Source organism: Zonotrichia albicollis, chromosome 4, assembly GCF_047830755.1.
Source record: "Zonotrichia albicollis isolate bZonAlb1 chromosome 4, bZonAlb1.hap1, whole genome shotgun sequence".
Classification (NCBI taxonomy): Eukaryota; Metazoa; Chordata; class Aves; order Passeriformes; family Passerellidae; genus Zonotrichia; species Zonotrichia albicollis.
Window position 1 is genome coordinate 37696012 of NC_133822.1, and position 22995 is coordinate 37719006.

Here is a 22995-nt window from a genome sequence, read left to right on the forward strand (position 1 = left end):
GTTCTCTTTTCAGTCTAGGCCAACCCATGTCAACAAGGGATAAAGAATCATCCCTTCAGGCATATTTTTATTGGCTTCTTCCTGTGAGTTCTCAGCAGATCATCTGCATCAAAAGCAGAGTTTCAAGGGGAAACTGCATTAAGCATTTCCTATACATGTTAGTCAGGGGTCTGCATGTGTGTGTGCAGCACAGCTTTACTGCTCTCAGCTCTGGCACTTCTCACATCTGTGACAGGAGTGGAAACAAAATGCACACACAGCTGGCCTTCCCAGGACCTGCCTCATGACTGCACTGGACAGCACAACTGCAACTGATGAAAATCATTTTGGTTCAATTATTGCTTCAGGAAAAAACCACAAGCTGTTCTATGACTTGTAGAATGTATGCAAATATATATTAATATACACGTCTTCCTAGCAATACAAAGTTGGCTTGAAAGCAGTAGCTCAGAGATAGATAATTATTTCATTAAGTGGAAGGCTGATGTGTCAGTCTTTCAAGTCTTTCAGAGAGAGCTGCTTTTGCTACATTGGTCAGAAAGTGTTTTCTGTCAGAATCTACATCACGTTCTTTTTTGTTCCTCACCAACCAGTATTGCTATATTCATGCTGCCTAGGCATTTTTCTCTCCTGCAGCATAAGGTAAATACTGTGCACATCAAATGCACTTCAGTGATTACATTAGATAGCTTTTAATATATCAAAATTATTTAATTTTTTGTTTCTGCCTTTAAATATCTTAAGTACAGTAGTGCAGAGTTTCACAACACAAAATTATCATTGCTAAGTATGTTCTCAGAGCAGGATGCAGAAACATGTCTTGTGTCCTGCCTTGCACTTCCTCTCCTCTACACAGAAGAGAAAATCTTTGTTTGCAAGCTGCAACTTTGGTTCACCAGCCCAACACGTGACGCCTTTCTGGAAAAAAAAAAGTTACCCAGAAACTTTCCTTCCACCCTTGCTCCTTGCCAGCAGCACTAAGCTTCCTCTACCTTACACCTTCAACACAATTTCAGATTTCTACAAAGGATGTGGGGTGTGTGTGGTGAGTTCCCTTCTCCTTTCATTTTGATGCTTTTTTCCAGTTCTGGGCTCCTTTTGAAGATGGCAGTGGGGGTAAGGCAAGAATACTCATGTGTTAATTCTCTGTTTCTGAGAACTTGCTGGCATATTTTTACATGTAAGGCAGTGTAACATCAGAGTAAGACCAGCTGTCTGCCACATCTACACATGCACATGTAGTGACAAACTGGAATATCTTAAAAGTGTCAGTTTTTCACAATACAAGGTACCTCCTTTTACCAATGTATGTCACAGGATTTGCCCCATGTAGCAACAAGCATCCACATTTTTGGAAAAGTTTTAGGAAATGTTAATGATACACATTGAGAGGCCTTTGGACACTTCTGATTTAAGACAAAGTACCCCATAATAATAGCATTAACACACAATGTGTTTCCAAGTCTGAAAAGATTGGGTACACTGTGGAATTACTCGCAGACCTTTGAAAAACTTCTGACCTTGTAGATTGCCATAGATATCTATAAATACATAAGAACTTCCATATAACTTTTGATATTCTTTATTGGTTTATTAATTACCTTGAAACAAAAGTGTGTCATCTATAACTATTTGGTATAGCTATGTACATCTTCTTCTAGTATGCAGAAAACACCATTTATCTTAATGGATTTCCCATTGTTTATTAATAAAATAACACTGTCTGCCTGTTAGCATCCAAGTGGAGTGTTCAAGCACAAAAATGTCTTTTTAGTTCTGAAAATTATTGGAACAAAAATATAGGACTTCTTCATTTTCAATGAGAAAGCCCAAGGAATATTAGGAAAAAAAATTCAAACCCTAAATCATTCTGGCTAAATTGAGGTACCTATGCCATAGCTATCTGTGCATGGCCATGTCAAAGGCATAGCAATAAAAATACTGGAATTATTTTTGAAAGGCAATTTAAAAATATATTCACTTTGCATTGAAATGCATGTCACATGCAAGACATGACATATATTTAATTATTATTAGAACAAGCTCTTTTCTTATCTTCCAGAAGCAGTAGTAGAGAAAGGGATATTTCTGAACACTTAATATTACTGATTTATCACAGACTATGGTATTTTCATGGCATATGGTGTTCACTCTTCCCTCCATGAAACCCTGGCTGGCATCAAACTCAGTTTGTGCCATTTACCTAGAGATGCAGGGAGCTCTATGTTCAGCACTTGTTCTTTTTCTTTCATGCTGTGAATGCCTTTTCCAGAGACAACCATAGGAAAAATGGACAGATAACCCTTGGTGCAAAGAAATACCTTGAAAATGTCCTCTACTGTCACAACAGCCTGAACACCAGACTATAGGACAGGGTCCTGATTGCCCTCAATTCTTGTATTTCCAATTCCATCACTGCCCAGAATGAGCTGTTGAGTGCTGTCAAACCCACCAAGGCTGTGCTCCTGTCATCAAGGGGGAGGCACCTCTTAAGTAGCAAATCTGAGCAGGACAACAGCTGCAGAGAGCTGATAATCCATGTCTGCCACATGGGCAGAACCCACATGGGCAAACTACTGGACAGCTCTGCAAAAGCTCACAACCTCTTGCTTCATGTCCCATCCATGCTCAGAAGACGCCTCCATCTTCTGCTTATTGAAAGAACCCAAGTGTTCACACTGAACACAAGCATATCCCTGTGACTAACATTTCCAGTCACTCTGCTCTGTTTGGCCCTGGTTCAGATTCCTCAGCAATCAGTAGAGGAACAGAGTTGCACAACAAGCCTTTGGAATTACCTCCAGAAAGGACTTCAGTGATCATACAAAGAGACAAGGCAGCAGAGTGTCTCTCCTATGGGGAACAAAGCTGCCCTCTTCAAGCGTCACAATGCCTGAGATGGGTGCTCACAAGATATACTCTGAAAATGGCACAAAGCCATTTAACGTATACATAACTAAGTATAACTAAGCAAAGACATTTCTCCACAGCTGTATATTGCAAATAAGGATCTTGAAAGAAATCTAAGATCTAAACACATTGAGCAATCCAGTCCATTTTCTACTACCCTTATTCCTCTAAAAATTATACAAAGAATGATTGTTATCTTCTCCTCTTTTCTCTTACCTCTCCTCTCTTCCTCTTTTTATATGTGAGCCCACATATAAAAACACAAGTATCAAAGATCACCATCACATGTGATCTTCAAACATTTGTCCATGTTTGAAAAATCAAACTACTTATGAGTGATAAATCCCTTTACAAATATCAGAAGTCATTACCAGGCCATTCATAAAGAGGAGGAGAGAAAAACATTTGCTGAACAAACAGTTTAATGCAAAATCCTCATCCAGTTCTCTCTATTGATGAGACAAACAGAAAATATGGCTGCACAGGGAACAATCTAACAGAAAACTTCAGTGCACCAAATATTTACTTTATTATAATGTGGGACATCAAGACAGCTTTAAAAAGAACCCAGGTGTCTCCTTCAGGTGTGTTTTAATGTAACAACCAGTTATACTCACATTGTACCGCAGCACTGCCTTCACAGTCTGAACATAAGCTGGTAATTAATTCTGGCAAAAAGTACCAGCAGCTAAACCATTTGGGGAATTTCAGCTGTCCTAAGACTGCTGAGGAATGAATATAACATAGGATTGTGAAAATTATTATCCTGAACATAGGATAGCAGAACAGGGGTCTATGCAGGGCAGGATCCTATTTCTGACACTAAGTGCTTAGCCAAAGGGAGTAAGAACGGTGCAAGTACATCCAGTCCATCCCCAGTCTGTTCCTTCCAGTTTGGAAAGATTTAGGGATTTCTGGAGAGGAAGGTTTCATTTGGATAATAAACATTCCCAGCTACCAACCTGTCTTTTCCCACAAATCTGTTCCTTCTATATTCTACATCACTTTTGAGTTAACAGGTCATCATCAAATTCCTCCCTCCCCTTTTTACTTACCTTGTTTCCAGTTTTCATGAGCTAGGGGGCCTGCTCCTCAGTTACAGCATCATAAGCCCTTTCCCAGGCCAGGGCCATGAAGCCCAGAAATCCACTGCCATTGTAAAGTCTTCCTTACTTTTGTCTCAGACAAGAGCTACCATGCAGACCCCGTTAAACATACCTTCCTGTACAGAAACTAAACACAGATCAAGGAATCCCACCCTAGTCTATTACAGAGAGAGGATATAGTTCTGACCTACCAGTCTGGGTGTGTGGAGACAATTAGGGAGATGTTATGATAAATAGAATCATTCAGTTACAAACTACAGTGGAAGAATAGGACCAATATTTGTAGAACATCTTGTAAAAATATTCTTTCTCAAAATTTTAATTTGTCTTTGAGAGAACCTTACAAACAGCAGGAATCATGCCCTTTATACTAGCGCAGCTGGCCTTTCTTACATTGCCATGCAACCTACTATAATTACCAAAATCTGCAAAGGAGAAATAGAGCACTTTGACATTAAAATGCATGGAGTAGTATTGGGCTGTTCACATAAGATGCCTACCCCAAAGAGATTATTTTCAGCAACTGGCACTAAGCAGAGTCTCCCTCACAAGCAGTAGGAGAATATTGGAATAGCAAGGGTCACAATTTTCAGGCATTCTGGCAACACAAAAGGTGCAGTTAAAAAAATGTGCAGTTTTGATGACCCTTAAAAATCTTTCATCAGTGTAATAGGTCCTGATTTCCTTTTCTGTGTTTGGTGCATTCCCAAAGCAAGGTCTAAACAAAGTACCAAACTCTGGTGGCATCTCCCTTTTTCTATTTTAACCACCCTGAATGTCACCAGTAATGAAGACCTCAAAAAGTCAGATGCTTTGTGCTCTATGGGACCTCTAAAACATAAAATAGTACAGAACTGCACTCCCAAGGATGGGAGCAGCAAATATTGTGCCTCTGTGAAGACACACAGAGGACACATTTGCTTTCCTGAGACATCCACCCACTCATGGCACAGCAACAGTCAGAGGTCTGTATCACCCAAAGGAAGTTCCCAGAAACAAAGGACACATTAGAAATTACTTCACCTTTTTGCTTTGCTGCTGCTCTTATGCCTGGTCTAAGCTGTGATGAGCTTTATGCAACTCTTTAGGGCTTTTGAGCTTCTTTGGGACCACAGTATATTGGTTGGAATTTCTAGTGGGTCCATTAGAATCCGAGAAGCACTTATCTGTAGCACGTCTACTCATCCAAGGAATAAACTCCCCCTGCTGATTTGTTTTGCTTTGATTTAGCTTGGGTTTTTTGTTGTTTGTTTTGTTTTGGGTTGCTTTTGGTTTTGTTTGTTTGTTTGGGTTGTTTGGTTTTTACTTTTTCTTTTTTTTCTTTTTTTTTTAATTTATTATTATAAAGGAAGGTCTGGCAGAATTTTGAGATATTTGAATGAACCAGCAGACTTGGTCTTAGGAAAGCGGTCTTGCTATCTTTTGGACTTTGTACAAACCTTTTGTAGAAATTAATAACACTATGCAGCCCTATTTTAGTTAAATCCCTTTTCCGACTTTAAAAGCATCTCTGCCAAAGTAGAAGCTAGTTTGTTCCATCTTTTGACAGTCTTCCTGCAAGAATCTTTCTTTGGAATATATGTAACATATTTAACATTAGAAATAGAGTCTTACATAACGCTAAACCCCTTTAAGCAAGAACTATAGAGCTAAGAAAAAGTCCCATTTTTCAGTCAAGCATTACAGGAACATAATAACTGATTATTCAAAGTCTCTCTCACTGTTCTTTGAATTATAAGGTTTTTTTTTTTAGATTAAATGGGTCATTACTTTCTCAGAAACTTTGCAAAATTTTATATATTGTCTTTTTTTTTTCAGAATAGAATGGTCAAGTAATTTTAAAACAGCTATGTTACACTGGCCTCAGGACATTATATCCTTGCTCTAGGATCAGTGAGTTTAGTCCTGAGCCTTTTCCTATTTTTCCTCTTGAAGGCAAACACTCTGATGGTAGAACAATCAGGAACAGATCTTCACAGAAAGTGGCATTTTGCAGCACTTGTGAGGTGACTACATATTGTAAACTAACAACAGCCAGGATAGCTGAAATCTGAGGGAGAATTGTTCTGATTTTAAAGTAAACATGCATAATTGATTTCAGGGCTGAATGAAAGAATGTTTTATAACAGCAAACAGGAGAGTTATCAAAGCAGGTAGGAAAAAAAAAGTATTTGAAAAGAATTAAGTTTAAAAACACCCTCAAAGAAGCACAAAACATCCTCAAAGTCACCACTTCAAATTATTAATATTATTTTTGAAGGCCCTTATTGAGGGCATGCACAGGTCCCTCCCAGATAGATTCAATGCTTATGTGTGTCACATGCAGCACAAATTGATATAGAGGGATGCAATTTCTGCCTGCATAAAATGCATTTAAATTAAGCAAGACAGCATTGAAAAACAGTGCTTTATATGCTACATTTTTTTTTTGTTAGCATGCTGTTGCAAAAGTGTTCTCCAAAGTGCTAGAATGATCATTCCAGGAGACTTGATACCTTAGGACCATAAATTTTTAAAGCGACTTTTGTCATAGAAAGGTAAAGGGCTGAATGAAATAGGCTGAATGACTAAGCAAAGAGACAGAAGATTTCAAACTCTGCATCATCTCCTAGCGAGTTCAGCTCTTAAATTCAAAGTACTGAATAATCACCATGTGGTGCCCTGCACTCATTCTGGTGACAAAAGGTCCTCATGGTAATGAGGCAAACTGTTCCTCTCGTTGGGAGCTTTGCAGAGGCTGCAGAGCACCCAGAGGCAGGAGAATGAACAGTCTGTCTTCAGCAGGGAGGTGCTCACAGAGCACACTGGAATTACCAACATGGGAGAAATTTTGCTCTGTGCATTGAACTTACATTGCTTTGTACATAAGCTGTAGAGAAAGGGAAAAGTTAAATATGCAGGCTGGTCTCTTTGACATTAATGCCCAAATTAAAGTCCTTCTGCATAGGAATGATTCTTGTAAACATGTGGGGGTTTTAATATGAAAATTAGCTTAATGAGAGGAATACTAAACTTTTTTGAAATCTGCTTGCATTTTCTATGCTTCATTCCACATGACAGAAAGTTCTGTGTACACCCAGCAGAAGGCATATTGAAAAGGATTGTTTCCTTAATAATGTTAGACAAGTAAGATAACAGCATTACTGTCGGTGTGAATTCAAATTTCCAGATGAGTTTACATAAGCCATCCCCATGCCATGCATGCATTTGCTGCCAAGAAGTACTTGCATGACAGAGCTTCCTGGCAGAATTATTTGCAGGGTTTTAGTCTTTTAATCTAGGAGAGATGCATGCCACATGTCCTGCCAGTCAGCAAAGAAAAGAAAGTGTAATTTAACCAGCCAGTCACATCTAACTAACACAGATCTTCTAAAGACCATTTACAATCAAATGGGAATGCTAACAAGGATATGCATATTTTGTGATGAGAAAAGGATATATTTTGCACAGTAAATTATCACTGTCGAAGGCTTCAGTCCAAGATCTTTTGATAATTCAATGCTAATTAATTTGTGACCAAGCTTATTAAACACATTTCCTTTTTTGCTTTGTTGCTAGTTTCAAGAACCAAGGACTTTTTACTTGCCTCCCAAGTCAGGTTTTCTGTTGGCCAACCCCCCTAGTTCTTCTTTCTTATTTACAAGCTCAGCAAGTAGAGTCATCAATAAAAATGCTGCAGACTGATAAGCAGTAAAAAAAGAGGACCCAAACATAAAGGGAAACCTGTCCAAAGCAAACGTGCCTTCTTTTAAGATAGTAATTTATCAAATATTTCTTATCACAAAAAGCAAGAGAGTGCAAGAAAAGTTTCTCAGTGAATTCCAATGAGCCCAGCAGACTTTCACCACAATGCCAGGAACCAGTCCTTTCAGCACATACAGTTTTTTCAAGTATCATGGATATGTCTTTATAGTTTCAGGTAGCAAGGAATGTCCTTTCCAAAATGTACAGCTCTTTGGCTTTGAAAGAGATATTTTTGAACAGTAAATTCTTGAAAGCAGCATTTTCTAGAATATTTTTATGTGTTTCCTGGACTGAAGAATCTTTACATGTTAACTAAATTTTGGAAATTATTTCAAAGACAACCCTTTCTTCTGCTCTGGTAGATTGCCTGCAGTACTGATTTGTATAAGTGATATAAGTTACAATCTACATTACTGTATATACACTAATATATCTAAACCTCAAAATGCATTAAGGTTTTACCAGAAGCACAGAGAGAGAAAATCTTGCCAGAGGACCTCTGAATTCCTGTTATTACAAAATGGGTAACAAGTGTTAGGAAGTGTTGCAAGTAGAGAATAACTAAGAAGATTCCAAAGTTTGTCACAATGAAAGAATTTACTTTACTGCTGCCTAGACATATTAAATAAGACTTTTTTTTCCAAAGCCAGCAAATTTAAGGACTCCTAGAAATATGAGGTTTGACAAGTTCTGCAGAATATGAAAATAAAGGAATTTGTCACCAAGAGAATGAGCCAAGGTAACATTGTCCTGACTTGGAATAGATTAACAATGGAAGGAGCAGGCAGAAGCCCAGAATCCAAAGCGCTCCTTGTTGCACAGCAAAGGTGCAGTGCCCTCAGAAGGGAGGTGAGGTGTTTCTCTGTCCCCAGATTTGCCTAACCATGACATTGAGGGAATGGCCTGGGATGACAGCTTAACCCCCTCTAGGCTTGTTTCATGCTTCATTCTGTTGCTCTTACAGAGAGCCTAAATGATGATACTGTTGCTTTCAAAATGAGCCTTCCTTGCGCAGCACAGACCTGACCACACTACTTTGCCTTCAGGAGCCTTGTACCAATTCACTGCAGCCAACAGTGGCTTTGGACTCTCAGCTTCAGCAGCCTTGTACCTCACCAGCCACAGCACACCACAACTGCTCATGTGCATGGAAGATGGTAACTAGATGTTTCTCAGAACTAAAACCATGCTGTTCCTGACTTTGAAAAGAAATGCATATTTGCCTTAACGACATTACATCGAAATTTATCATCTGATTGCTGATACTCATCTTTGCTTTCCTTCTTTTAAGAGAAAGTTCCCTCATACGGGTGCACCTGCAAAGGGGTCAGGAGTCTTCCCTTCCCCATTAATAGCCTTTTTCTTCCACTTGTTTCTCCATTTTCCTCTGTGTTTTGTTTCAGTTTCTTGATACCTTTATATCTGCTTAAAATCCAAGCACAGATGTTGTAGTTCTGCTCATGGCTGAGCAGCACCTCTTTGCAAGCTTGCACAAAAAAGTTTTAAAGTTTATTTATTTTTAAATAAGGTACAGTACAGACTACTCACCACTCCCTAGCTACTCTAACACTCAGATTAATAATAGAAGTCATGAGCCTCAGGCTCCTTACTAGTTACAAATAAAACTGGCAGGGAGGTAACTGGAAAGGAATGGTGGAACAATGAACAGTATCTGTTATTCCTCGTCCTTAGCATACAGCTACCTATGAACTTCATTCAAAGGCAACTACTGTCAAATAAGTAGAATTCATGAGAGGTAATAAAAGTTGTCATTCTTGAAAGAAGAAAAATACTCTCAACCTGCACTTTATCAGGGATCTTTTCCTTCCATGGTCCTAGTCTCTTTTACTGATAAGAATTAAAAAGCCATTTTAAGCCCTAGAAATACCTTCTATTATGCTAGACTGCCTTCATGTTTGGAGTATTTGCTAACTGGACAAAGAAAATTTCAGAGTACAGCATATACTGCTCCAACAGTGAGAGCTACTTGATTATAACAGCAGTCCAACAGAGGGAAAAACCCAAATTATATGAACTATTTAAAATTAGATGGAACAAAACCCTACAAACTTACTGCATGCAGTAGCAGGATGACAGCTTAGAAAAGACTGCTGTAAGATCTGGTATCTGAATAGTTAATATACATAAGAACATTGTCTTTCTAAAATATCAAGCTGCTTATGATATCTGAGATAAGGTACTGCCACTGGATAACTGATGTCTTAATTTGGTAATGAATCTACCGCTGTTAATCAGTGACTGACTTTGAATGAAGAACATATGATTTTTTGTTTAAATCAGAATTTCCTCTTAGAAGTGCTATTTATTGCTGCTGCTGCCAACCATAATCTTTCTTAGATCTACTTGCACAAAGCTCAAAAGGTTGCAGTTTAACCTGGATACAAACACAAATACAGTGGTCTCAAATAGAATTGAAAAGGCAGACACAAATCATAGAAATGATTCTTCATTTCAGATGAAAAAATGGGACTGTAAGTCAAAAGAGGACTCCTGTCATACAAAAAGGGTTCTCAGTAGGTTCTCAGATGCTCCTACTGTCCAAAGAGGAGACAGAGAAAACTTAACTCATATACTGAAAGATAATCCTTATCCAAATGGTCACTAATGAGCTCCATTTAGGAAACCTCTGGGGTCAACCTAAAAAGGGATCTTTTTCTGAATCAGAGTCCTGTGCACAAGCATGTGGTGCATGAACATCATTTAATATTCAAGCACAGGCCCTGCTTGTCAACAGATAGCTGTAGAATATGCAGCATTTCAAAATGAGTGCTATTGTGCATGTTCAAGATACTTTTTTTCAAAAACTGTGGTGCAGGACTTTTTTGTCAATCTCTTAACATGCTGTATACATCATTATATATCTGTAGCAATAGCAACATTTCAGTAGTAGCAATTTCTCTACTTGTACGAAGAAGACAGAAGCTGAAAAAACAGGACAAACAAGTGAACAGAAGAACTAAAATAAACAAAGCATATGGTTATGAGTCACTGTAAATTCTTTAATCTGTGTTGACAAAGATTATGGTGACTAAATACTATGAGTGCATGAAACTCATGGCAATATATCTGTAGAGCAACTTACGACAGATAATCTAAAATTTAAACTTCTATAAAAATCAAGCCATTTACTAGATCTTCAGCTTAAGGGTTTGCAGGCAGAACTGTCTGTCTCACACAAATAGACTCTGCCTCCCAGCTCCCAAATAGCTGCATACAACATATATCATGCTCTTTTCTGGGCAGCAACACTGGAAGATTATTGAGACCCTCCAATAAATATGCTACAAAACTGACTTCACGGGCAGCTTTAATTTGCTCTGCTCAGGAAAGAAATTTGGTGTCTAATTTTCACTGTGAAGAGTCACTGAGCACGGCCAGTACAAATGTACTTCCCTGCTATGAGAAAAGGTATTTCTAAAATAGCACTTTCAATTATCATAACAAGGAATGAACTCATGATGCGAATTAGAATTTGATGGTTCCCTGGAGATTTTGACTTTCTTTTGAAAAGTTTCATTTTGTTAACAAGTTAATCTATGTTGTAAGACGTCGTGCAGATCCGCAGGCTTTGTTAGTGTTATAGCAAGTTTGATCTACACCCTGGATTGTGTATTTGGTCAAAACCAATTTTAGTGTCAATTATTGAATTTCATGGGGGATATCTGTAGCCTCTAGAGCAATTAGATCAAGGCTTATCAAAATTAAATATATATAAGGGAAGCAATATTAAAAAGCAATATCCCAAATCTCTCTGCATTAATATTTTGGATACCACTACACATTGTAGGGGTTTTTAGGATTAAACTTACATTTTTGTTTCCCACTTTCAGCTGTCCCAACTGCTGCTATTCCCTATAGTCGATAATTGACAAAAACGTCAAATGTGAACAAAACATCAGTCAGTAATTCTGACAATCAAAAGGTTGATCTCCACAGAAGGATGACCTTGTGCCATTAACACCAGCTTGGCCAAGTCATGGCATATCACATGGGAAATGGGACTGGAAAAGGTATCAAGGCCAATCTGTTACCTGGCTGATGGGTTTTTGCTTTTCCACCAGTGACTGATGAAATCGTAGATCCAGAAGAGGAGGCTTCCATTTTTATTGACCCTCTGGCTTGTGGGATCGAGGGATGCCCATCCACAGGGGGATGCTGTGACACTGGGTAGCTCGCTGCAGTTCTCCTCTGACAGACTTGCACACGCTTTTCAGCCCCATGAATAGACAAATTTATACCTGACAGGAATAAGAATTAGTACTGTTAGATACAAGAGATCAATATGGAATAACTAAAATACAAATTGTCAGGGTTTAAAATGGAGCTGCAAGAACATCCTTAAAGAAAAAAAAAAAAAAGAAAAGCAAGAAGAGAACTCTAAAAGATTAATATTTTTTGAAAATTAAAAATGTGAACACATTTTCTGCTGTATTGTAGGCATCAGATTCAGCCATAGTAATAGATAATTAAATTAATACATAGTAATGATTTACCAATTTACTGATCTGCAGGAGGAAATATCTTCCATTCCTTTAAAATATCCACACAGCTCACAAAGGGCAATATTAATGAGGCAGCTACCACAAAGTTTATTAAATTACAGTTTTCTGATTGATGGATTAGAATTTGTCAGAAATTATTTCTTTTCTTCTGAACCTTTACCCAATACTAGGAAGTCTCATCATATGGAAAAGATGCTAGAGGTATTAACTAGCTTTTAAGGAAAAAATAAAGGTCTGTTTTGAGGAAAGCAGTAAGGCTACACATGACAGTAGTAAGACCTAAAGCTTGGAAAAAATTCCACTTTCTCCTGTCTTGTGAAACCTTATTGTCAGTACTGGAAATTGTCTTTCACACCAAAAATCTCAAATTTGTCACATAATCATTTTTTTATACTGAAATTGTGAGTAAAGACAAGGCTTTATTTTTCCAAAGAAAAAAGCAAAAGCGAAATTTCCTTTGTGGCTAATGGACAGTCTTAGAAGAAAGAAATGCTGTATTACAGAAATTGCTGATTCTGACTTCCTCCTGTTCACATTGATGCAATTGCTCCAACCCCACCTGAATTGTGTTCAGAATACTCTGGTTGAAAACATTCAGACAATCTCTTTTGGGCAAGAAGGCTGAATGATAATTCTACACTACTGTTTTACACTTTATTTATTGTGACACTTATTGCTTCTGTCAGCAAACTATCTTTGTTTTTAAAGAAACCAAATGAAACACCCTAACCAGATATAAATAAGCAAACTAAAAAGCAGATGGAAAAGCAGACCTAAAGCCTTAAACTGTGGATATTGTAAGCACATTGTAAAGTGCAGTCAATCAAAATCATTGGATATCATTGATTAGATTGCTCAGTTTTGTGAATTGAAATGTCCAAGAATGCATTAATGACTCTGCTCTTCTAGCTCCCCTGGAAGTCAATGTATGTGAACCTCCAGGTCATGGAAGAGGTTTAGAATCTCTGAAATATTAATACTCTTTGATCCATAATATACTGCCAAGGGGAAGAGAGCTACCACTTCCGCAGGCAATTGCTGAAAACAGTGGGGTTGCATACAGGAGCAAAGGCTGTGCAAACTGTTTTCTTCTGTGATGGCTTTGTGCATTCGGAATCGAAGCTGAGTGCTCAACACTTGTTTTTGCATCCTGACTCCAGAGCTGATCTCCTGCAATGTGAAATGTGAAGGCATGAGGAGTTTCCTGCAGCAGCTGCTCATCTACCTCCTGGTTTTAGGGCTAATGTATCTACCAGCTTCTAAAAACTTGAAATCACATCCCTAGGATACAGAACAAATCCCAGTCACCTTATTCTCGTGAAAGGCAGCATACCCATCCATGTGCACAGAATGACAATGAGCTTGCCTGGACAACAGGTTTCTTTGACCATGCCAGCTGTAACAGGCTTCAAAGGGTGAGAAGCTAAGCCCTGGCTGTAAAATGAGCTCTTTACTAATTTTGCAGTCACTGGAACATTGTGATGTTCAAAATATTGAGCAATTATCCCTAAGGTGTTACAAAATTAACTGCAACCATTTTCTTTACGCATCACCACAGGTTGTTGGATAATTTAAAACCATCATCCCTCTGAAGCTTATGGTGGAGTCAGCCAACATTCAGCACTAAACTTGAGCCTGTCATCAACACACGCTTTCTGCTGGATCTCAGTAAGGCTGTGCTTTCATTTGGTCATGAAAATAGAGATCTATTTTAGGAACTGGTTCCAAACATAAACTGACTGCTACGTTACTCGGTGGTTCAAGTTAAGTTGCTTCTTCACATTCTGAAAATGTCTATAAACTCTTGCGCAGCTGTGACCGAGCTTCCTAAACTATTTCTGCAGCACACTCTTTTTCAGACATCAAAATAAAGGATACTGCTGCCAGATTGCTGTTCCTAAGAACTGCAAAATTTGCAGATTGATCATATCCAAAATTAGGTTCCATCAACAACTTGCTGCTGGTTATATGCAACCTTTTGCTTCTTCCACTAAAGAAAGATGATAAATCATACCTCCAAACTACATGAGGAAGACTATTCCAGCATCACCGAAAACTTTACATTTTTCTTTAGACATATTTAAAATTTAAAAGTGCCCTAAACCAATGCACACAAAGAATGTCACAAATGTATACAGTATATTTGGAAGTTTTTCACTCCAATCCCATTGATATTGCAGTTATTTTTCCATGGAATATATCCTTTTATTAGGAAAATTAATTTCCACTATTTTCCAAGAATGAGCAACAGGACAAAGATGCAAGTGTCCTTATTTAATTATAATTTCAAGTTTTTCCAGAGAAAGATCAGGTCTTTTTTTTCCTATGTGCATTTCTTTTGTTAAACTACAAGTCTAAAGAAATGTAAGACAGCAATACTGCCACAAGCTGCAGCATTACCTTGTTTTCATGTGGGCGAAAGTTCTTCTAAAAGAGATATTGGCAGTCAAAAATACATCCCCAGATAAAACACAGAAAAGCACAGATAGGGAGCGGGAATCAGAAGTAGAAAAGAGATTGGGAACAATGCATGTAGCTCGTGGCAGAGGAAAACCTGGTGAACTATTGGCACTAAGCAGACTCTAGAGAAAACTCTACTTATTCTTCCTGCAAAAACCCACACGGCTGCTGAGTCCCAGGGTTTGTGGATCAGAGATGTAAGAAAACAGCAGAGAGGTCTCTGTAGAGTACATGTTAAAGTTGACATCAATTACTTTGTTGCAGCGTGACAATACTCACACAAGACATCCAGAAAGAAGTTCTCCAGCAGCACACTGCAGTCTGGGTCTTCAGCTAATTGTATTGGTGGAGTTTTTCTCCTGCCTTTAGGCTTGGCCATATAGCTGCTGACACCAAATCCCCTTACCATTGCACGCCTGGCTGTATGGCCTTTGGTTGTACCTGTCCCTGCAGCATGGTGATTTTTAAGTGAGCCTGGCATTCATGCTCAGTAGCTGGCTGCAATCACACTGGTATGCTCTGACAGATGTTAAAAAGATCAGGGGTTTTTCATGCCTTGCCCTCTGGCTCACACCACTTTGAGCCAGGGCTTCAGTGCAAATGCAAGTGAAAGGCTTAAATACTGTCCAGCATCCACAGCTGACTTTTCATTTTGGAGGACTGGCTTCTGGGCAGGGCTCAGCCACCTGCACCTGGCTGGCTGCATTAAGAGTGGGAAGTAGTCTAGTGTTTTGAAGCTGGATGGATTTAAGCCTCTACATATTATACATAGCACTCAGCTTTTTTCCTTTCCTGCATGCATCAAAAATCTTTCTCTGTATTTTCAAATATCCACATGCCTTTCTCTTCCTTACCTGTATTTTTATCCTTTTTTTTTTTCTCATACAAGCTTTTTGTCTCCATAAGGAGCTGCTCTTCTTACTGCCCTTTCGTTCTCCCATGACTCTGAGCTTGCAGGTTCATATAAAACACACACCTTCACTACCTTCCTGCCATTACATCTCAGATGTGCAGTTTGCCAGCAGAGAGGAGCAGCTTCTATCCTGCTTCTAGATAAATTTTATTGCTCCAAGATAAGTCTTTTTATTATAGAATTTTTTAAACCATCAATCCTTCCATATTGAGCATATTTTGTCTCTTATAAAGCGGTAATATGTTTATGCCACTTAGGGATTTATAATGCTCCAGATAAAACCTGCATATGAGAACGTTAAAAGGGAGTAATGAAGTACTTCCAAGTCATGAAGCAATAAAATCAAACATAAAAAAGAAAAAGGAGGGAGAAATTATTAACATTCCAAACACTACCGTGTGCTTGAATGCAAAGTTTTGTGTGGCTATTTGTTTTGTTGGCTCATCAGATGCTACAAACATGAACAGCAATTGCAGCAACATCCTGCACTACTCAGAAATCACTCTGCCTATGCATCTGATGGACATTTTCTTTGGCTGTGCACCATGCACCTCTGCTATGGGACTGAGCACAGTGGCACGGCTCTGGTGCTGATGGAGAAGACTCTTGCACCTGAATTTGGGTCAGAAAGGCCATGTGTCCAAATTATACTGTGCAGGGACTGAGACATCTCTCCACCTGGAAAGGCATCCCCACAGTGACTGTCAGGTTTGTGTCAGCCCCAGTTTTCTTCCATCTTGTACCACTTTGGGTCACAGGCATTTATTTATAGGTTCCTTTCTGAAGTGTTTCTCTCTAGACAAAGATTATATGAACATGAATAGGCAATAATAAGACAGTGCAGAGTTACAAAGTTGTACAAACAATCCATTAGCTAAGAGTGCTTGATTAGCCTCAAGTGTCCTGACCTGCTTTGTAGATCCTTCCTGGGATAACAAAGTAGTTCTGGCAGGTGCAGGAAGTCCTTTTAGTTTTGTATCATTAGTGTCAGTGCTCCTGTTGGAGACCAATTACTCCATCTATTTATCTTTTCTGTGTGTGTCTTTTATTTTGTTTCAGCCTTATGTGGAGGGCCTTAGAAGCAGATTGAGGCAGGCTCTTTTTTCAAGGCCCTTTTCACAGCAGACCAAGTACAGGAGAGCACAAAAAGTGAGGAAGAAAATCTCAGCTACTCTATCACACATGGTCACAAAAAGTAAAGCAGCTCTAAAAGTCTGCAGTCATCAAGGCAGAGATAAGCAAGATTATAGGGAAGCACTTTGTAAGCACGAGCAGAGGGCAGAAAATGAGGCTTTAAGGAGTATATAAATGGGAAAATGAGATATTTAGTTGCTTTCAACTTTTACGCACAGGGAAGGAGAAAGTGAGCTAATTTGTCCACCCTAATACACTAAGTACTCTTTCCTTTCCTTGTGCAAATTGCCACATTGCCCATTAAAGTCAATGATGCTCTGCAGACAGCTTCAGCTTTTTTGCATTTTTAAGATAGCTTTGATAAAGGGGATCTCAGAAAGGGAAGCGATGTAAAAGGTTTCTCATGCAAACCCAGTTCAATCTGAGATTCAGCAGAGAAACAGCTGTACTTGATGCCATGATGGACTCTTTTGCTTGCTCTGAATTCCAGATGGAAATGAAGGAACATACAAGAAAAATTCTCCTGCTGTCCTCTGTACACGTGCCTGAAAACATAATCTAAAAGCAGTTCCCTTTTTTTTCTCACCCTATGTATTACTTAGGTAACAAATACATCCAGACATCATCTTTAACTTGATGAAAAATGTTACAACATCATGAGGATTCCCATATTACATTAAAACAGTTCTTACAAGTTTAAATATAATCTCTTTAATGCAGCATCAAGTATGTTGCCACTGATAACATGTGATTATGAAATCATATCTAAGATCAGGTTATGTTTCAAGCATAGCTTTGGAAATGTTGAAATACTTGTGACTACATCAGATGTAAAAAACCCCTAACAACTGCAAGCCCTCAGGTAAGCAAACAGAAAAGCTACTACCTACAGAATTTCCCAGGAACTTCACTGGCTGGAGAGAAGGACTAGTACTTTGTGTCTTGACAGGCTATGTGTTCAGTTTTCTGAGATTTTGTACGATTGCTCCTCCCAGCCTGCTTCCTCCTAAATACTGAAGACATTACAGGATTTCCAAAGTCTGTAGCAGTTTCAGGTGATGTTGCCTAAATATTACTTTTTCTCTTAGTTTTTATCAATTTTTTTTCCAATTGGCTTCTGAATTTACATCCATTTTTAGCACATATAATTTTCCCTGGAAACAAACCACAGAGCTTAGAGGTACAGTTGGTGGAGGAATAACTAATTTTTTTTTTGGTCTGAAACATGTTATTCATGGAAGCATTGTTTTGAAGGAGATCATGAATGAACTCTTCCCTTTCCCTCTCCATGATAATGCAGAGCTCTGTCATATCCCCTTCTCTACTGTCATATTCCTGAGCTTAGGAGACCCAGTTTAAACTGTTGCTCCTTTCTAATAAACTGTTGTATAACTCCAATCATCCCTGGTCACTCTTCTGTTCCTTGCCTTTTTCAAAGGATGAAGACTTGAAATGCACCCTAAGAAAGGTTCAAGAAGCAACATCAGAAATGCCCTTGATATTCAGGATGTGCTTTCACTGAGCATTTACAGAGTGACACAATGGAGTTTCTCATTTTATTCTTTCTTTTGTAATTTCACTCGCCCAAAGATACTTGTAGATGGATTCTGCCTCCCTGTCATATTTGCCAGCTCTTTGGGCAATTTTTCAGTGACTCAGGATCCTTTCTTCTAACCATTTGCTTGAGGTTCTTATGTTATTCTTCCATACAAAAGTGGCTACATTACCTGTGGTAAAACTACATCCAGAGCCAGTGTTCATTTAAGTCTGTTGAAATCCTAATGAATAAAAAGATCATGCCCACCTTAAACCTGCCATCAAAGGGTTGTTTTCATAGCCCTGAATGTGATTTATTGAATTACAACAAGCTAACATTCAACAGTCATTATTTAGCATAACTGAAAAACTCCCAAAGTGCTCAAGGAGAGGCAAGATTACAACCTGAAATCATGAAAATGTCTTGGAGAGAGTCATAATAGTCCTACTTTAATGGTCTACATGGCACTCTGAGAACCACTTGTCTTCCTTTAGTGTGAAAAGTTTACACTATTCACTAGACAGGGAATATAAAGTTCTTTAGAGTTGCTGTTGAGCTGATGGTGATTGTTGCAGCTGTGTTGCAGGGCCATGGTGCTGAACACAGGGTGATGCCTATGCAAGTTGTATGAACCCAGGTGAATAAATGAAACTTTTTTCCACCCGCAAGGTGCCTAATTTGATTAATTTTTAAGGCTTGTACTTTTATTTCTGTCTGACAATTCATTCTTTAGTTCCTCTGTATAAAACACAAACACACTGTAGAGTGCATATATGTTATACTTACCAGGCTACTGGAATAAATGCCTAACAATTGTGTGCAAAGTGTGCCTCAATTAAGTTCACCCAGCAACCTGAAAACAGTGTCATTTGTCACCATCCCAGCTGCCTCAACTCTTCTGGAGACTGCCTGCATTTTTATTGTTACAGTTTTTACTGCTCTCTTTCTCTTTGTTTAGTATCTATTTTTATTTACTTTATTGTTCCTTTTGGACTTCCACAAGTGTTAGAATCACATTCATGCTGAAGAGTAATTAAAAAAAAAAAGCATTCATAAAAGTTCCTTTGCTTGGCCCAGTATGAAAATCACAGTGAGGAAAAACACCTGGCCTTGAAATCTGATAAACACAACAGAAATCAAAAACTGAGGCTGATAAAACATTTTCAGTAAAGTGCTTTTCTATCAAAAAATTGCCATTTGTTTTCATGAAAAGAAAACACCGAAGTCAAGAATTGTCAAAATGTCAAAAGTTTTGTTCAGAAAATTATTCTGAACTTATCTGGACTGGAACATACTGCCTTTATTTTTTTAAAGAACTTGATGCATTGTAAAAGGTAATCTAACAAATTGAGTAGAATACAAATTACAATAGAATATCAGTAGAATATCAGTTCCTCTGAGCAAGCCAAAAAAACATTATCATTTCAATTACTGAAACACCATCTGTATTGCCAATCATCAATAAATTTTACTTTAATATATAAATAGTAAGAAATAATTAAAACCATAAACATCCAAACCAGAAAGCAAAACAAATCAAAATAATATAACAAAACACAACAAATGCAAGAAGTCCAACTAAGATGAAACACTTTAGCTGTCCAGAAGCAAATTCTAATAGAAATATTTTAAGCATTATGCAGAAATGTGCTCAAAATTAATTCAAAGGGGGACATGGTAAGAAAGAATATTAGAATTTCTATGGATTGGATATTTCAGATTTTGATTCGCTGTTTCTATAATCAAGGGGAATACACTTGCATTAGAATGAATGTAGGATCATACAAAAAACGATAGATTCATATTTCAGTTTCTGTCACAACAAATAACATCACATCAACACTTCTTTCTTTCAGGCAGTTTTTCCTAAAAAAATAATTGAAGATTGAATCTGTCTCCTTAAGTGCCTCTTGTAGATTTGGAAACTCTAAGAGGCAGTTAATCTTGTCTTATTAATTTTTTTATATATGCACAGCATTTACTAGCTGAAAATAGACTCAACACTGAGATGATTTAAAACTTACTTTCACCTATGGAAAACACTGCATTTAAGACAATTTTCTTTCTCAGCAAGCAGCTATTATTCTGATCTTCAAAATCAAGAGCATTCTCATTAAATCTGTTTGTGCTGATTTTGAGCTTTTTACCCATAGAATAAAAGCTAAATGCACACACAGCAGTAATACATGGTACAGACATTGGAGCAAACCACAGTGCTCTGTGAAACAAAGCACTAAGTCAAGTCCCAGATGCTTTTTACTGGCTGAGGAATGAAAAGCAGCACTAACCATTCAAATGTATTCTAAGTGTAGGTAGATTTAAAAGGAGAGAATTCTCTTTTTTTTTCTCTCCATTTTAATTTGCTGCCTGAATGTCAACTGCTACATTGCAAATATCACAAGTCTCATTTTATCTGATTTAATCGGATATTCTCCATAACGCAGAGCAGTGCAATCAATCTGAGACATCATCTGTGAAACAGGATAAACACCTCAGGAGACTTCACAGATGGGAAAAGAAGGTATCTCAGGATACGTCTGAATGTGTCTGCTCCATGGCACAGATAGTAATGATTTTCAGCACAGCAACTAGGCTTAATTTAACTTTCTCTTTTTGCATCCCATGCCAGGGATGCCCTGTCACCAGTGCCCTCTTGCTGTTCCCGTGTCAGGCCCTGGTCACGCTGTCTGGGGCAGTCTCAAGCAGCAGATCAAGTGCACTTCCCTGCCTCCACCCAGCCTGTGCTATAGCCTTGGATATGGGGCTTTTTTAGACACCAGGCATGGTGTCTAAATCCTCCACGCTCACAGTTAGTCTCATCAACCATCAACTGACTTTTACTTTCGATGATTTATTATCACTGAAATCACAAATGTCTTCAGGGGCAGGCCTTAAGACAACAAAATTTACTTCTGCTTCTCCCTCAGCTAAATAAAAAAAATATCTTATAGATAATGTTGCAGCAAAGTATAAACTTTACTAAAATGTTTTTAAAGCAAACATGCATCTGAACACATATGTATCTGAGCAAATTGGTCAAGTGCTCATGTCAAACCTGACGATGTCAAACTGGTCAACTGGTCATGTGTTGGGTCAAGTCCAACACGTAAGAGGGTTTTTGGCCTCTGAAACAGCTGTCCATTGTGGGCATGTCCCAGGCTTTGGCATCTCACGTGTGCAGGATTTGATGCTGGGTCCCCACTGGGAGGAGGCACAAAAGTCCCCCAGCCCTCCTGGAGAAGGCTCTGATGTGGGCTGGAAGGATGTGCTGTGGTAGGTTCCATCAGAGCCTGGATGGGCATTGCTCTGCGAGGAAGGGGCACCGGCCTCCACAGCCCTGCTTGCTGCAGCACCTGTGTCTGGATCAGGCTCCTCCATGGCAGACACATTAACAAGGGCCAGTTTTACCAGAAATGTTGAGGCATGTGTACTACTTGTCTTTCTTTTGTGCATCATTAGTTTTCAGCACACTCCCTCTTGGCAAGTAACGATTTTGGTTGTAATAAAGCCTATGGTGCCAAGCTTTCTAAATGGCCATAAAGTGAAGATGACCCCCAGAAGAGGTGGCAGATGTACGTGCAGCAGATGCCAATGAACATCTGTGTTCATCAGCTCCCTCATCTTTCTGGGAACACTTCAGACCATTAACAGTAACAAAATACCATTTGAAAGACTACCTAAATCTGCCATGTTCACACATGTGTTCCTCACAGGCATCCATGACTGTTCTCAGCTTATGCTCATCTTGATAGAACAAAGCACAGGTCTTGCTTATTCTTCTGAGCTAGACTGTACTTCTGAGGGCCAACAGTAGCTACATAATGATTGCCTGAATTTGGCAGATTCCACAGACATGGAAAAAAGCTCTCTATTCATAAATAACATTTCAATTCCTTGAGCTCTTTATAGCAGAATGCGAAGAAATGGTAGAATACTACAAAAATGCAGTAACTGCATTGTAGGGTGTAAGGTGTCTAACAGATTTGGTTTTATGAGAGACAGTCCATGTTCTAACTCCTTTACTGAATAACAGCCTTATGCAAGGTCAAGGCCTACTGTTTTATCATAAATGATTTTCTGACATGTTAGCAATTCAGAAAATATGCAAAGCATGCAAGATAAACTTTCAGGTATGTTTATGCACTACATAAAACACTGGATATTAATTTGATGTTACTATATTTTAAGAGGAGGCACAGAAGAGACACACATTTTCTGAATCCACCTAAACTAGCTTGATTATAGAATGAACCTATAATAAAAGAAACCAGTGCCTAAATTTAGCTCCTGTGATTGATACTTTCTCAGTGAAAGGGCATTCATGAATATTCTTTCATAAAACTTTTCCTTTCTTCACTCTTAACCCTGACACTCAATGTCATTCACTTCAAAAAACACCAAGTGAAAATAAAAAAGATAATTTAAAAACATAAACATCTCGCTGCATATGTAAAAATATTACAAACACCTCTAAGTTACACTTGCAAGTATGGCAATTGTACTGAAAATTTTATTTTAAAGAACATTCCAGTCTGACAATGATGCCGAATTTATTCTGAATGTCACAATGGTTTTGAGGGTTTAAGCCAGCAGAATGTTCAGGCAGAGTCAGTTTCTCTCCACAAGTACCATTCTGTCCATAGTTGATTACCTTCACCAAAAGATGTG

The 22995-nt window shown here is 38.4% G+C and overlaps 1 protein-coding gene across 9 annotated transcripts in view; it reads right to left on the bottom strand.

The window, feature by feature from the left end:
- ANO4 (anoctamin 4) overlaps positions 1–22995 on the bottom strand; it is a 180173-nt gene that overhangs the window by 108794 nt on the left and 48384 nt on the right. For all 9 annotated transcript variants that reach the window (XR_001333186.3, XM_026798053.2, XM_026798049.2 and 6 more), the window contains exon 2: positions 11813–12019. Coding sequence is in view for 8 of the 9 variants with exons in the window: in XM_026798053.2 (XP_026653854.1) it covers positions 11813–11882 (70 nt within the window). In the remaining variant the exon portion in view is untranslated. The remainder of the gene's footprint in view (positions 1–11812; positions 12020–22995) is intronic.